Raw genomic sequence first — 16,172 nt, 5'->3', positions numbered from 1 at the left:
TAAAATTTGCATTCTTCCAGGGTATTGTTACTGCTTGCTTATTCAAAGCTTCATTATACAAATAATTTGCTGTTGCTCATGTAGCTGTTCTACCTACATCTTATTCTGAAAATGTTAAGAGCATAACGCTGTCCAAGTGCCCATTCTGTTAGCTGCCTGCACCTAACTGCACCTAACTGCCTGCACAATCCGAATCAGAGAAAAGTTTTGCTAAAGTTCAGAGTACAAAGATGGGGTTCCCTGGAAAGACCTGAGGAGGATACTCAATAGCAGCACTGAACTGAATTGAGGGGAGGGGAAAGGGAAATGCTGGCTGTTAGCCTTAAACATGTCTCCTCATCAGGTGTAAATGGACAAGAAAGGTTTTCTTTCCATTTACACCTGCAAGGAGACATGTTTCTCCCCAAAAGCTAGTGTTTACTTCTGTGTGTTTCATTCCTTTAGATCTCTTCAATAATGCCAGCCAGCTGCTGCCTTCTTCAGATCAATTTTCTCAACTGACATGTCATCTCTTTGTATTTTTGAATAGGAACTTGAATTCAAGTGTCAAATATTTTACTGATTTGAGAAGTCTCTCTCACACAGTCAAAATATATGAAGTTTTAAGTGAGAACTGAGGTTAAGATTACCTTTGTCTGTTTTCTAGAAGAAGAAAATAAGACACCAGAAACTTTTGCCGAGAATAAATAAGAGACGACACCAAAGTGCAGTGGAATAATTTCTATTTTTGATTATACCTTAAGGCAACAAAGGAAATGTAATGGCTACAATAGCACAGTTAATGAGTAGCTATACAATATTTATTGTGTTAAGTGTAACACTTTAAACAATACGTCTACTTATATTTTCGTAGCATCTGTAATTTAGAACATCTGATTTTCATAACATCTGTAACTGAGTTGCATGCATTTGTCCTGTGATCAGAACATGCATCTACTTCCATCATTTTTCAGTTCGAGTATATTTACTGAGATGGTTTTATATATAGGAGCTACACTACAACAGCTTCCTGTATTCACATTAGACATTCTGATTAATTTTTACCATTTGCCCTACATATGACGCTACCTAATCTATAAAGCACTATGTGGGATTTTCAGGTATTTTTAGATGACTGTCTTTTTTCCACTGCCTGATGGGCTGATCCAGTTGTACTCGGCCTGCACCAGGACAAAACTGTTTTCCCGTATCTTCCTGAATTGCATCATCTCCCCACCTTCTCTCATTGTGATGACATCATTGTCTGGTTCACTAAAGGACACTTCTGTTCGCTTGTGACAATACTGGGCATGGATGCAGCGCAGCCCAGCAGCCAGGGCCATGCCGAGGGCAGCCGTACAGCCAAGGAGAATGCCAAGTTGGGCTGCTATGAATTGTGTCCCTCTTCTAGGGTGTTCTGCTCCTTTCCCAGGAACAGCAGCGTCAGGTATGGGTCTGGTCACCCATGGAAGTGTATTCCCAGCAACCTCCTCTTGGTTCTCCTCCTCCCCTCCGGAAACTGCTTGTTCTGACTGCAGCAAGAAGTTTGCTGAAGCCTTCTCTGTCACTGACCGCCTCTCTGTCATCCGCCTCGAAGCTGATGATAAACTGCTGGAGACATCCAAGTCAGCCTCCCTGTCTCTATGCTGTGACACTGTCCCTGGAACTGCAAGCAGGTAAGTGTACCAAAGCTGGGTGGAAAGTGAAGCTGTAGCATGCAACACAGGTTTTGTCATCTCCTGGTTGGAGTTCACAGCAATCTCCTTAAAAGCAAAAATGTGACAAAACATCTGATGAGAGTCTAAATAGCTTGTGGGATTTAACTGGCTCTTTCAGCTCCTTGCCACTGGTTCAAGGACAAGGACTCCTTGCCGCCTAGTTTGGGAATAACCAAGGACAATAGCCAATGGTTGTTTGTTGGTCTTTGTGAAACGAGTTGGTGCATTCAGCAGAGTTCCTAATGGACACAACTGACACCCTTGCTTGATATCTCATCAGAGAATGCCATAGATGGAATAGACACTCTCAGCTGGTCCCATTGCTCAGAGAGGAAGCAAGTTGGTAGGGCAGAGTAGGAAACTTACCCCATCAAGGTGCCAGTCTCTGTATAAAGGACTCCAATTTCTGGGGCTGGTACCTGGCACCTTTCACCAGGCCTACAGTCACTTAACTTATCTTGCTCAAAAATGTAAAATAGGCACCTGAGCGCACCGAATGATTACATTTTGCTAATGCCAGGATCATGCTGCCACATCAACAGAAAGATGCCCATTAACTTTCCTGGGCTTTGGATCAGGCCTTTGGGGCAGGGGAGTCACGGAAGAATTTAGTTTACCTCCCCCTTTGCTACTGTTTAAATAAAAGGAAAAGGCCCCATAGGATTTTAAAGTTCAATAACCCAGCCCTGGCCTAAAATTGCCTGCTTTCCCATGCTGCACTGTCAGTTGGAAAACTACCACCTGTAAATAATGCTGAACCATCCCAAACAATGTGAATTAGTATTTTGTTAACACTCTTGTTTCTCAGTTTCTTCTTGTTTCAAAGCACCTTGTTTTAGCAGTCACAAAATGAGACCCCAGGCTAGACTTTAGCCTAGACTTCACTATAGATCTTAATCAAGACTGACTGCAGAGGCAATCTGAGGATTTTAGAGATGCCCCTGAAAGAAATGAATCTGAGACCTACACTGAACTCTTACCTTCACATTGCACAGTTGCTGCCTGATCCAGAACCAGTGGTGTCTATGGGTGACCAGTTTGAGTTTGGATCAGGCCCTTACTAGCTGGTTTCTATGGAACTTGAGCAGTCCAGCAGGCTCTTTAGCACATCCATCAATTACACCAGAAAAGCTCTTGGCCTCTGATGTCATTAGTGGGTGTTTAAACAGCTTGCTGGGTAGCCAGTCTGGCAGGAGTCCTGGTGAGCTGTGAGGCAAAGTAGGGGATAGACAGCAATAGCTCAGATTGTGGGAGAGGTTACCACTGAAGAAGGTAAATATGACAGTAAAATGTAGACAGCAAACGAGAATTTCAGTGAGTAAACTGCAGAATCGAGAGTCGCTAACTAGCAGTTTCAATACAGCACAGATACTTGGAACAGCCAGCCCAGTCCTTTCCCCCAAATGGAAAAAGGGCTATCTACCTGGAAAATACTATGGGATGCAGAGACTTCTTTACTACAGAGGAGTAGCCGTGTTAGCCTGGATCTGTAAAAGCAGCAGAGAGTCCTGTGGCACCTTATAGACTAACAGATGTATTAGAGCATAAGCTTTCGTGGGTGAATACCCACATCCGACGAAGTGGGTATTCATCCATGTAAGCGTATGCTCCAATACGTCTGTTAGTCCATAAGGTGCCACAGGTCTCTTTGCCGCTTCTTCACTACAATTAACTAACCTGAAAACATGTCTTTTCCTGCAGATTCCTACCTCAATTATTTCACCCTTTGTTTCTCTCCTTCCATTTTGGATTCATTCTGTCCTTTCTTTCCTGATTTGTAAAATTCTCTTCTCCTTTGTTCTCCTTTTCTTTCTTTCTCTCTCCTTTCATTTTTTCTTGCCCATCCCCTTTGCCCAAATGATCCACATTATCTCACCTTTGACTCCACTGCACCTGTTCTCTTGTCCAATTTCTCACTGCTCTCTCCTCTATTTCCCTCTCTTCTCCTTTTTCTCTTCTGGATTCTCCTAAATACTTCTCATTTGTTCTCTCCCTTGATTCTCTGGGTTCCCATGTTTCTCTCTCCTTATGGCATCCTCTTACCTCCAAGACCCGGGACTTTATTGTCCCTTGTTGCTCCCCTTCTCTGTATTCTGTGTAGTGTTCTCCCTCTTACCACATAACCTCTCTATTCCCTTTGTCCCCCACTCGAATCCACTCTCCCTCTCCATCTCCTGCCCTAGTTCCCATCCAGGTCCCCAGTTCATCTATCCTCCTCAACCTCAGGCTCCACCTGTTTATCTCCCGACAGTTCTTCTTTCCCCAGCATCTCCCAACAGCCTCTTTCCTTCCTAGTTAATCTCCAGTTTGTCCCCTTCCAAGTCATTGCTCCAGCCACCCAGCCCCAGTTGATCTCTCCAGGCCTTCCTTTTCCCAGTTCATACCTCTCCAAGTCTCTGTCAGTTCATCCCTTCAGCCCTCACTGCCACCACCTCAGTTCAGGCCCTGCCCTCACCTCACCCCCCATTCATGCAGGACCCCTCAGTTCATCCACCACCCATAACTTTCCTAGTTTATCCAAACCCCCAATTCAGACGCTGTCTCCAATTACACACACACACACACACTTGTTCTCAGTGTATCGTCCCTAAATCCTACCATCTCTGAAACACGGGAGAGGAGGAAACATGCTGCTACTTGTATGGGATGGGACAAGCGCTGTACTTAGAATCAGCTCTTCTCCCTGCTGCTTGCTTTCTGCCTCCCCTAAAGCACAGAGACACCAGGGAGACAGCAGGAAGCAGCAGGCACAAAACAAAGCAAAAGCTGCGTCCGGCGGCACCACTGCAAACCCTGGCTGCCGAAGGAGGATGCTGCACCTGAAGTAACAAGCTGCAGTTGGAGGCCTCCTGCAGCAGTGCATTTCACAAATTGGCTAGGGTGACCCCAGCTGTCTGGTCAAAGCAGGAACAGGCCAGATACCCATAAACACAATGGGTTTGAATCCAGTCTCGCCCACAATGCTTTTACATTAGTGTAAATGCTTTGACTTCAATGGAGTTGATCCTGTTTTACATCAAAGTAAGCGATAACAGAATCAGCCCCACTGCCTGGGTCTGTACACCTCATTCAGGCTAAAGAGGATTTCAGGATGTTGACTGCCCTCTAAGAGGTACAGCTCAGAATAACAGCTCATACAATCTCATCACTATGTCTGAACATATACTGAAAGGAGAGAGCGGAAATGACCTGAAATGTTTCTAGCTGGTGTACTTTGCTTTAAAACAAGATGTAGGGCATTTAGCTGCCTAAACAAAGCCAAGTTGTCCTTGTACATTCAGAAGCGCTACATTCCCATGCCAGAGTGCCTGTTTAAGCTTACTGTACTTCCTGATAAATTTATGTGAGCACTTTATATATTATGGTTTATTTTTGTTGTTTCAGAGTTCAAAGGAATAGTAAATTGCTGTGCATGTGCTATATGTTATGTGGGTCAATGAGCCAGACCATGGGATATGTTCTGAAGTCAGTATTTACAGCGGGGTAAACTAGAACTCTTTTAAAGAGTTTTAGGTTTTGCAAATTGTTTAAAGCTAAGCAGGAAAACAAAGCAGTAAACTCATCCATTTCTGCAAGAAAAGATCACTGCGAGAAGTGGTGTGCAATGAAAACACAGGTAGTGCTCAGCGGTAATACAGATTAACATAGCTCCATCTCTGGGCCATGCTTGGATATGGGGCTTTGGGTCAGGCTTGTTTCATTAATTCATTCATATATAGAGAGATAGATAGTGTGATACAGAAGGGCCAGGGAGCAGTGGGAGAGGGGAAATATATAAGCCCTAGGCTAATTAAGGCGTGGTTCCCTGTAGACTAGGAAGGGTTGTTGCAGGTTAATCGGAGCACCTGTAGTCAATAAAGGCCCTGTCAGGAACCTAATAAAACCCCCTGCTTCAGGCAGTCAGGTTGTGTGAGGAAGGAGAGAGGACTGGAGCTTGGAGGTGTGTTGCTGAGACTTGAAAGACCAGAGAACTGAAGTAAGAGAGACTCCCTCCCCCAGCCTCTAAGGACCGAGGGTAACCCTACCCAAGGGGGAAGAGGGTAAGAAACCCGCAGGGGTTGAGAGGGGCTGGGGCTCAGGCTCAGAATGTAGAGTAAACCCAGACCCCTCCCCTGCTTCCCTCCTTTACTACTTTCCTGGGCCACTAGCGGGGTCCTCACCACCCCAAGAGCTGCGGCAAGGGGTGATGTCTTAGCCCCCTGCCAAGAAAAGCACGGGGCCCACCATACCAACATAAGCCGTTTTGTCACAATAGATATAGAGAGATAGGGGCATCTCCCCCAAAAGAATACAACTGCCTGATTTCAGAGTAGCAGCTGTGTTAGTCTGTATCCGCAAAAAGAAAAGGAGGACTTGTGGCACCTTAGAGACTAACCAATTTATTTGAGCATAAGCTTTTGTGAGATACATTAATGTATCCGATGAAGTGAGCTGTAGCTCACAAAAGCTTATGCTCAAATAAATTGGTTAGTCTCTAAGGTGCCACAACTGCCTAAGACTCAGAACAGACCATATTAAGTCTTAGACACTGACAGCTTTAATATGTCAGCCTTTCAGGGCTAGAAACAGGATCACTGGAAAAAGGAGCTTTCCAGCTTCCCCATGGCAACCAATGCAGGGTTCTAAACCAAAAACATCTCAAATTGTTGCACTTTAAAATCATGTCATTGCTATGCAGTGAAAAGGTTTTTTAGATCATTTTACAGTTGAACTCCTAGTAATCAAGGCACATGACTCTACTGGTAGTGAAAACATTCAAAACTCTAACAGTGTTAAAATAGCTTTAGTAACATGTGGCATATTCAGAACACATGTTGCTGTTAAGATGCAAAAGGTTTTATTGTCATCTGCTGCTAAAACTTCCACCTGCTTCCAATAATTTTCCATTTCAGCAGATGCAGGCCTGGTTTGATGTGAGTAATTGGACATGGGTGAGGCCTCGTTTCTTGGGAGATGGGATTAGGGAGGTAAATGGATCAGCAGGCTGGAAACAGAATGTCTGTACTAAGCTAAAATAAGGGGAAACATCCAGGGAATCACTTAAATGGCCAAGATAAAAATGGATCAGATAAGCCTAGAATGTAAAATGAGCTTAAGAGTAAGTTGTCCATGGACAGCGTGTAGGTAGAGCATGCTGTACAGGGATTGGTTCCTACAAAAAGACAACGCCAATCCCAAATCATGTGATGCACTGTAAGTGTATATAAAGGAATAGGGTTGGATGTGTGGCATACCCTGTACCCAACCCCTATGCTTAAGCCCGGTCAACTCAAATGTAATTTGATTCTATGCTGATAAAGGAAGCTGAGTGATGAGACTAGAGCCAAACTTAGTTTTTAGGGAACTGAAGAGGTCTTAGGGGAACCCGAACAATAGAAAACACCCCACTCAGTTCTTACCTGTATATCTTCCTTACATGTCAAACACAACTGTGATGTGGAAGCACCTGAGATGCTTGGTGGTCTAAAATATTGGAAAAGGAAGGATAAGTTTAATATATTTGGTCTAGCTGTACAAATTGCAATGAAAAAACAGAGTCTGTACTTTATTAAAAATGTTGCCCGCTAGAATAGCCTCATGAGATGCACATTTATTGTGATGAGAGGGGCCCATAGAGACAGCAGTCATGCAATCCGACCCAAGTACTGTACAGATAAGATAATGCAGAATGTTCAGTACCAAATTTATCTTCCTCCCCACCACAATTATATAGACGCCTATTGGACCCAATCCTGCCCAAGTCCCATTGAATCCAAACTTTTGCAATCCACTAGTTCAGTTCTCCTTTTCCTTCTCCACAGTGATGGAAGGATAGCCCTGCTAGATTTGTAATTTCTTTGATTATTTTTAGAAAAATCTAAATATAAGTTGATTTTTTATTACATCTTGAGCCTTGTAAGTCTAAACACTCTTCAGTCTAGTCTGTCCATCTAGGCATTTGTACTGTGCTTATCACTGTGGTGTCTGAATAACTTCTCCACAGCTCTATTTAAAGAGAGTCCGATTGTTGCATTAGCTTCAGTTTACATCACACCCAGCCCCAAAAGGGGCTGAGTAATTTTCAAAATCTCAATATGCAAATACCTAATAGGAATGCACAGCTTGCCACATGGGCACCACTTGCCCCATGGAGAAACAGGTGCTAATTTACTCCTTCCATAACTTTTGGAGAAGTAGTTGTATTCAGATTCAGTACATTACCCATCAGGTGTGCTGGGGCTGGAGGTATAATCTTGTAAAATGAAACTTCGCAAGATGTTCGCCATGTCCAGCCCTTGAAATTCAAGTGATGGCTCCAGGCTTTGATCACTGTAGATGCTGCTTCTGTTGGCTTGCCCTCCTCCATGTCTGCTGCTGACCCTCAAGGCTACTGAATCCACAGAGGTCTCAGAGTGTTGCTTTCCCTTATCAAGTTGCTCTGTGTCTTGTCCGCTTCCAAAAGCAGGCTCCAGTACTTTTGTCACTGCAATTCTAGTCAGTCTGGCAGGCATAAATTTTGCAGACTGAGTAAAGATAGTAATACTGTTGGGTGTAGTAGAACCTTAAGAAACACAGAAAAGTGAACAAGTATATTTTCGTTGTATTGTTTGTTTCAAACGTTGATTTGTAATGACATTGATTAATATATTATCTGCATTCATATACTAAAAAATAATAACTTTGATTTCTACAGCACAAAGCTAAAATAGAAATCTAGGCATCTCATGGAAACTGGAGAGTAAATCAATAAAGCCCTCCCCAAATTAAGTTCAGATAAAATAATTAAAGTCAAGGTGCCATGCTGAATACTTTCAGAAACAAGGCTCATTTTTTAAGTCTAGATCCATGGTTTACTCCATCTTGGAAGGAAGGTATTTTCACTCACCTGAGACAGCTGAAGCAATGATAAAATTGTTATCTGCTCTTCCTAGATGTTCATTCACTTTGAAAAAGCCCTGCTCAGTCCAAACTGAGAGAAACGACATCTGACCTGCCTTTTGTCCAATACACATAGTTGAGGTCATGCAAACAGTCACACTGACGATAAATATAGAACTTTCTCTTATTTAGACAATAACACCACACCCAAGCATCCAAAAACCATGAGTCAGGCCTCCAAAATCATGAGACTGGCTTGAAGTTTTGAGATTTAAAAAAAAAGTACATTTTGAGTTCTTTTTCTTTTCATTTGAATCTACAGAGTGTACTCAGGTCATGTTTTCATGCTGTTCTTTGCAACTGTGAAGGCTAGAAACTCTTTTGTTTTAAATGAAAGCTGAAATTCTCATGAACTCATGTCTCCAGGAGCTGGGGCTTTAAGTAAAACATCAACTGTAGCAAGACTCAAGATAAAATCATTGAAGTTGGCAACACGCTTTGCATCCGATGAAGTGAGCCGTAGCTCACGAAAGCTTATGCTCAAATAAATTTTAGTCTCTAAGGTGCCACAAGTCCTCCTTTTCTTTTTGCAGATACGGACTAACACAGCTGCTACTCTGAAACCACTCTTTAAACTGTATATCGCCACCATCATTCAGACGAAAGCCCGGACCCTGAATGGTGATGAGTGCTGTCACTTCAATCAGCCCCCAGTAACTATGTAAGTGAACCCCTGAGGTTAATTTATGTCACTTGTGTTAGGTGGATGAAGGAATATACCATAAAAATATTCTACTGGAACTAAGTTGTCAGTAAAATAACACATACCTTTGCTTGCTGTAACAGTTACTTTTAGATCAGTAGGTTTTTGCAGTGGTGTTGGCATTATAATGCTGGATTTCTTGCTACTATCAACAGGTGTTCTGTTCTGTATTTGGTGGGATATAATAGCAGACTCAATCCTTACCCAGTAAACAAAATATGACTGGACTACCGATAAACTGTCAAAAATAACATATGTTAGTCAAGAATTTAGTCACCCTGTACCATTAATAGAATATCATAATATTCTGCTAATCAGAAGGCCTTTAAAAAAAACCCTAAAAACAAACAATGCAAAAAATATTAATAAATTAGCCCGTCACACTTTTTATATTAAAAACAAAACACACTAAAAACCATAGGGAAAATGTAGTGTAATTATAATTAGGGCTGGTGAAAAACTGAAAGAGAACTTTTACTAGCTCTGCTTCCATGGGCAAGGAGGCAAGTGGGAGTTACTGATTAAAAAGTCTCATTAGTTAAATTGGATATGATGGGGATCAATAGGAAAATTGAAAGGTGGATAAGGAATTGGTTAAAGGGGAGACTACAATGGGTCCTACTGAAAGGTGAACTGTCAGGCTGGAGGGAGGTTACCAGTGGAGTTCCTCAAGGATCGGTTTTGGGACCAATCTTATTTAATCTTTTTATTACTGACCTCAGCACAAAAAGTGGGAGTGTGCTAATAAAGTTTGCAGATGATACAAAGCTGGGAGGTATTGCCAATTTAGAGAAGGACAGAGATATCCTACAGGAGGATCTGGATGACCTTGTAAACTGGACTAATAGTAATAGGATGAAATTTAATAGTGAGAAGTGTTAGGTCATGCATTTAGGGATTAATAACAAGAATTTTAGTTATAAACTAGGGACGCATCAATTAGAAGTAACGGAGGAGGAAAAGGACCTTGGAGTATTGGTTGATCACAGGATGACTATGAGCCGCCAATGTGATATGGCCATGAAAAAAGCTAATGCGGTCTTGGGATGCATCAGGAGAGGTATTTCCAGTAGGGATAAGGAGGTTTTAGTACCGTTATACAAGGCACTGGTGAGACCTCACCTGGAATACTGTGTGCAGTTCTGGTCTCCCATGTTTAAGAAGGATGAATTCAAACTGGAACAGGTACAGAGAAGGGCTACTAGGATGATCCGAGGAATCGAAAATTTGTCTTATGAAAGGAGACTCAAGGAGCTTGGCTTGTTTAGTCTAACCAAAAGAAGGTTGAGGGGAGATATGATTGCTCTCTATAAATATATCAGAGGGATAAGTACCGGAGAGGGAGAGGAATTATTTAAGGTCAGTACCAATGTGGACACAAGAACAAATGGATATAAACTGGCCACCAGGAAATTTAGACTAGAAATTAGACAAAGGTTTCTAACCATCAGAGGAGTGAAGTTCTGGAATAGCCTTCCAAGAGAAGCAGTGGGGGCAAAAGATCTATCTGGCTTTAAGATTAAACTCGATAAGTTTATGGAGGAGATGGTATGATGAAATAACATGGTTTTGGTAATTAAGTATTCATGGTAAATAGGCCCAATGGCCTGTGATGGGATATTAGATGGGGTGGGATCTGAGTTACCCAGGAAAGAATTTTCTGTAGTATCTGGCTGATGAATCTTGCCCATATGCTCAGGGTTTAGCTGATCGCCATATTTGGGGTCGGGCAGGAATTTTCCTCCAGGGCAGATTGGAAGAGGCCGTGGAGGTTTTTTGCCTTCCTCTGTAGCATGGGGCACGGGTCACTTGCTGGAGGATTCTCTGCTCCTTGAAGTCTTTAGACTACGATTTGAGGACTCCAATAGCACAGATATAGGTGTGAGGTTTTTTGCAGGAGTGGTGGGTGAAATTCTGTGGCCTGCGTTGTGCAGGAGGTCAGACTAGATGATCATAATAGTCCCTTCTGACTTAAATATCTATGAATCAGTTTTACTTTTATAATAGTATTCTAGCAGGGCTGGCAGCACCACCTACAACTGAGACTGTTAGACATTTTCTATTGTAAGTCCCTCTATTCAGTTGTTTATAACTTTGCCATGCTTTAATCATTCAAGTTCATATTTTCCATGCTGCTTTTCTGCCAGAGGAGGACAGACAAGCTTGGGGATGGACAAGAAAGGTCTAAAACTACTAAAAACGCTCTCCTACAGACCCTGAAATTGAACCTAGGAGTCCTCAGTCTCTTGGGGTGTGGCTACACAGCAATTAAACACCTGTGGCAGCAACAGATCAGCTGCCATTTCCTAATTCTGGAGTATTTCACTTTGCAACTTTAGCGTTCTTTTAATGACTGTATTTTTGGATGCAATATGTATTAGTGTAACTCATAACTTATACTGCCTAAACTGAGCTATATTATCTTATCTTGGCTATCTGGTGTCCTCTCTGTTACTATCTGATGCAAGACAATAACTTGTTCTGTGAACAATTCTATCTATATTTAACTTTTTAAAGGAGGTAAATAAAAATCAGTGAAATCATATACAACGCTACTGATTTCCAAAGTATTTAGGCTGTCATTTTTTCATCTGCAGAATTGTTTAACAGTAGGAGAAAGCTATGTAAATACAAAGGAGCAGTAAATTGCCACTGAAGACAATAAATCTGACAATTTACAGCAGCTGAGAAATTACTCCAATATTTGGTGAATTTCAAGCAATATCTAACCCCTGTTCCCTGCCCCTCCCCAACTGAACATGGCAAACAAACTGTAAGGGCATTGGGACTCCTTTCCATAGATATGAACTAAGGTTAGGAACCATATATTCTTACAAGAACTTGATGTCTCCAATGGGCTGGGCAGGTGCCTTCCACACAAATGACAGGTTTCTTTTCAGTGATTTGTCGGAATGGGTTACAGAATCACCATCTTCAAAACAAGTCAGCAGTTTGGAACCCGGAGGAATGAAAACAAAAGTGCCAGCAACTTGATCATTAGATACCCTGCGAGCTTGAAGTAAAAAGCCCATGAAATCACGAGTGCTCCTCACTGTCACTGCAAAACAAACCATGGTACAGAAAGAAATTTGTCCACAGCATCCACTTGCATTTCTGACATGAATCATTTTCAATGGAATTTTCATTGGAATTGATTAATTTAGGAGGAATCCGTATGGAACCAAGCTTGCCATTTTGCCTCTACATTTCTCTCTTAACATAAGAACGGCCCTACTGGGTCAGACCAAAGGTCCATCCAGCTCAGTATCCTGTCTGCCGATGGTGGCCAATGCCAGGTGCCCCAGAGGGAGTGAACCTAACAGGTAATGATCAAGTGATCTCTCTCCTGCCATCCATCTCCACCCTCTGACAAACAGAGGCTAAGGACACCATTCCTTACCCATCCTGGCTAAAAGCATTCTGAAAATATCAGAACATTCTTTAATGTTGACTTTTTTTTTTCCCCATGAAAGTTACATGGAAATTTTGGCTGAGTCATTTTTTTAATTATGAACTAATCATCAGTTGATACTTGGAAAAATACAGCTATCTATACACTAGTAATATATACATCATATTGATTGATTTTGAAAAGAACTCTTGTATAAGAACTAAACTGTCCTGTTGAACAAAAGAGTGCATGCTCCATTTCTGTTTAAGACCTAGTCTTTTGAATAGGAATGAGTAGGTAGGATGGATGATATGTTTACAGGCCAGGTTCCTCTTCATTGCCATTTAAAATACTTAGGGCCCGGTCCTACAAAGTTCTCTGTGTGAGAATTTCCCATTATATCTATGGGTCTGATTGACTTTAGTGAGGATTATCTCAGGCCCAGCATCTGTAATATGGGGACAATCTGAAGAAGACCCCATTGAAATGTACAATTTCATTCTCTGAATTTACCGAAGTGTAACTGATTGCAGAATATAATCCTTTCAGTCTTGATGAACAATGAGGAAAAAAGAATGCATATTTTACATAGCAACCTCCATTTATGGAATGTATCTGTAATTACATTTATTCCTTGTGAGGAGAGCTGCTATAACTCATTCATGGCATTTCCATGTGTAGATTATCCCTCTTCTCCTTAACTCACAGATGAATGTCTTAACTGAGATTAGCTATCAGGTATTTTTTATAGATATGAAAGTTTCCTCTTAAATAATTACTCCTTATGAGTCAAAAGTGCAGTCTAGAAAACTTCCCTGCTAGGTACACAGTAATCACAATCCGTGCTGCTGTGCTTTGTATTTTTCTGCTTGACCCACAACAGGAGAGAACGACTAGCACCACTGTGACTTTTTCATGAATGTTCTATGTCAGGTGTGGGCCAACTTTTTTGCCTGAGGGGCACATCGAGGTTTAGAAACTGTATGGAGGGCCGGGTAGGGAAGGCTGTGCCTCCCCAAACAACCTAGCCCCCGCCCCCCATCCGCCCCTTCCCACTTCCCACCCCTGACTGCCCCCCTCAGAACCTCCAGCCATCCAACCCCCCCGCTCCTTCTCACTTCCCCTGAGTGCCCCATCCTAGGACCCCCTGCACCTATCCAACCCTCCCCCCACCCCAGCTCCCTGTCCCCTGACTGCCCTCACCCCTATCCACACCTTTGCCCCCTGACAGGCCCCCCGGGACTCCCACGCCTATCCCACCATCCGTTCCTCGTCCCCTGACTGCCCCCAGGACCCCCTGCCCCTTACAACCCCCCGCTCCCCACCCCCTTACCGTGCCACTCAGACCAGCAGGACTGGCAGCCGCGCTCCCAGCAGAAGCTCACGGCCCCGCTGCCCAGGGCACTGGCGGCACAGCGAGCTGAGGCTGCAGGGGAGGGGGGATAGCATGGCAGGAGCTGGGAGAAGCCAGGAGCTCAAGGGCTGGGCAGGACAATCCCGTGGGCCGTAATTTGCCCACCTCTGTTCTATGTTGTAAAGTTAATGAATACTCCTTACCTGGTACCTTATCACCTGGAAAGTAGAAGGACATATTGGTGTGGACAGTGATATAGTTGTTCCGGGGGTTCTGAAGCTGAGCTCTTATATGTTTGGGTGTCATGTCACCACAGGCAGAAAGACTCGCACCATGGGAGAAGGCAGCAGTGTACGAAAGCGAGCACAAGATTGTGCATGCCCATCCAATGATAACTACTTGGACTTTCATTCCATCCTCCACCTTGTTATTCAAAATAACAGGCATTACACTCCAGGTTAAGTTCAAAGTAATAATCTCTAGGAAGATACAATCAGTAAGCACGGCACATGTGTCATCTTTGAATTCACTGAGACACGCAATAATACTTCCCTTTCAATTAATTAATTAATTCCCTTTCAATTAATTAAAAAAAAAAAGTTATCCATGACTCATGGAGCCCTTCCTAGTAACCCACAAAAAAGGAACATTTTAAGAAGTGGTTTGGGAGGTGGGGGATGATCCATAAGAGGATTCTTTTTCTTGTGAAGTTGTCCACAGAGCAAAAAAGCTGGAAAACCATCGCTGTACCGAGTCTTGTTACCATTAGTGTCAGCAGAAAGGATTCTGCAAGTTCTCATTCATCTACACAGAGTATAAAATCCTCAAGTAACAGTGCAGTACGCAAGATGGAAACATCTATCTCGCAAGTCTGTAGAGCTGCTCCATGGAAACTACTTCAGGTCCATCCCAGTGAAAGATTCCATGTAGCAGCAGATCTTCTGTCCCTGCTCCACCTGCACTCTGATACCTGGAGCCCACACCAAGCTGGACTCTGAATCAGTGGCAGTGGGTGTGGGAAGAGCACATACATACCCTGACTCCACTGTGCACAACAGAACCACAACAATTTTGCTGAGAGCAAACCCTTCAAGGCACTGGAAGTATGGGTTGTATTGACCCCAGAATGTCTATGCTAACTATGTCCATCAACGTTTAATATTTAACTATTTTTCTAAATTTTCCTCTTCTGTTGACATTGTTTGGTGATAGTGAAACATACAAGATGCAAAATCTGAAATCAACATTTGAAGCCCAAGATAAATCCCTATTTATTTTTGGTTAAAGATCAAGATTTCATCTTTAAACCCTAATATAAATATGAGGAAGCACTATTCACAAAGTTAACGCCTGCTATCTATCCAGGAACGTATAGCTCTCTTTGCCCAGAGTCTACAGTAACGGGCATTAAATAAATGCCTAAAACAGACAGAATATACTTATTCCTGTTTCTTATCATCGGTGCTGTCTCCATGTAGTAGTGTGCAGGTTTGAAAAGTAATAACAGAGAATGTGTACACAAATATTTATCGCACATGTGAATGAATGTGTACATGAAAGCAGGCTAGCCCTATTTTAATGTATATCTTCAAATACCTCCTTTTCAACATGTAAATTATATTGGCTTCGCTTTCTTTGGCTCATGAATCAGTAAGTGGATGTATAAAAGACAGAGGGAGTCTGAGACTAAAGAAATCTCGGTTACATCACCTCAGAAGTTGCCACAGATTCTGAAAAATTGCCACTGAACGTGGAACAGTTTGTTCCCAGCCTCAAGCAGAAAGCAGCTCGGCAGTTTAGCCTTCTCTAGAGCTCCATCACTCCAATCACTTAAGTGCCATAAGGAGCTTGTGGCAGCGAGTAGGAGCCCCTCTTAAAATTCCAACCCCCAAACTGAAGAGAAAGCTGGTGTGATACCCCTGGCTGGGATGCCACTCTCCCACTCCCTGAGTACGCTTCAATCAGCAGTTCTCAAACTGTGGGTCGGAACCTCAAAGTGGGTTGTGACCCCATTTTAATGGGGTCGCCAGGGCCAGCGTTAAATTTGCTGGGGCCCGGGCCTGAAGCTGAAGCCAAGGAGCTTCAGCCTGGGGTGGCAGGGCTCAGGCT

At 42.9% G+C, this 16,172-nt stretch overlaps 1 protein-coding gene across 1 annotated transcript; it reads right to left on the bottom strand.

The window, feature by feature from the left end:
* Nucleotides 1-678: 678 nt before the first annotated feature.
* Nucleotides 679-15,057, bottom strand: REELD1 (reeler domain containing 1). The gene is made up of 6 exons (XM_073341291.2): nt 14,267-15,057; nt 12,154-12,376; nt 9,384-9,556; nt 7,899-8,238; nt 7,097-7,160; nt 679-1,742 (listed from the first exon to the last, which is right to left on the bottom strand). Exons 1-6 carry the CDS (start codon nt 14,508-14,510, stop codon nt 1,107-1,109), a joined length of 1,680 nt encoding a protein of 559 aa, XP_073197392.2. The 5' UTR covers nt 14,511-15,057; the 3' UTR covers nt 679-1,106.
* Between the last annotated feature and the right edge of the window lie 1,115 nt (nt 15,058-16,172).

This window comes from Lepidochelys kempii, chromosome 4, assembly GCF_965140285.1.
Source record: "Lepidochelys kempii isolate rLepKem1 chromosome 4, rLepKem1.hap1, whole genome shotgun sequence".
Classification (NCBI taxonomy): Eukaryota; Metazoa; Chordata; order Testudines; family Cheloniidae; genus Lepidochelys; species Lepidochelys kempii.
The sequence above is the reverse complement of the archived record's forward strand: the minus strand, read 5'-3'. Positions and strand labels throughout refer to the sequence as shown.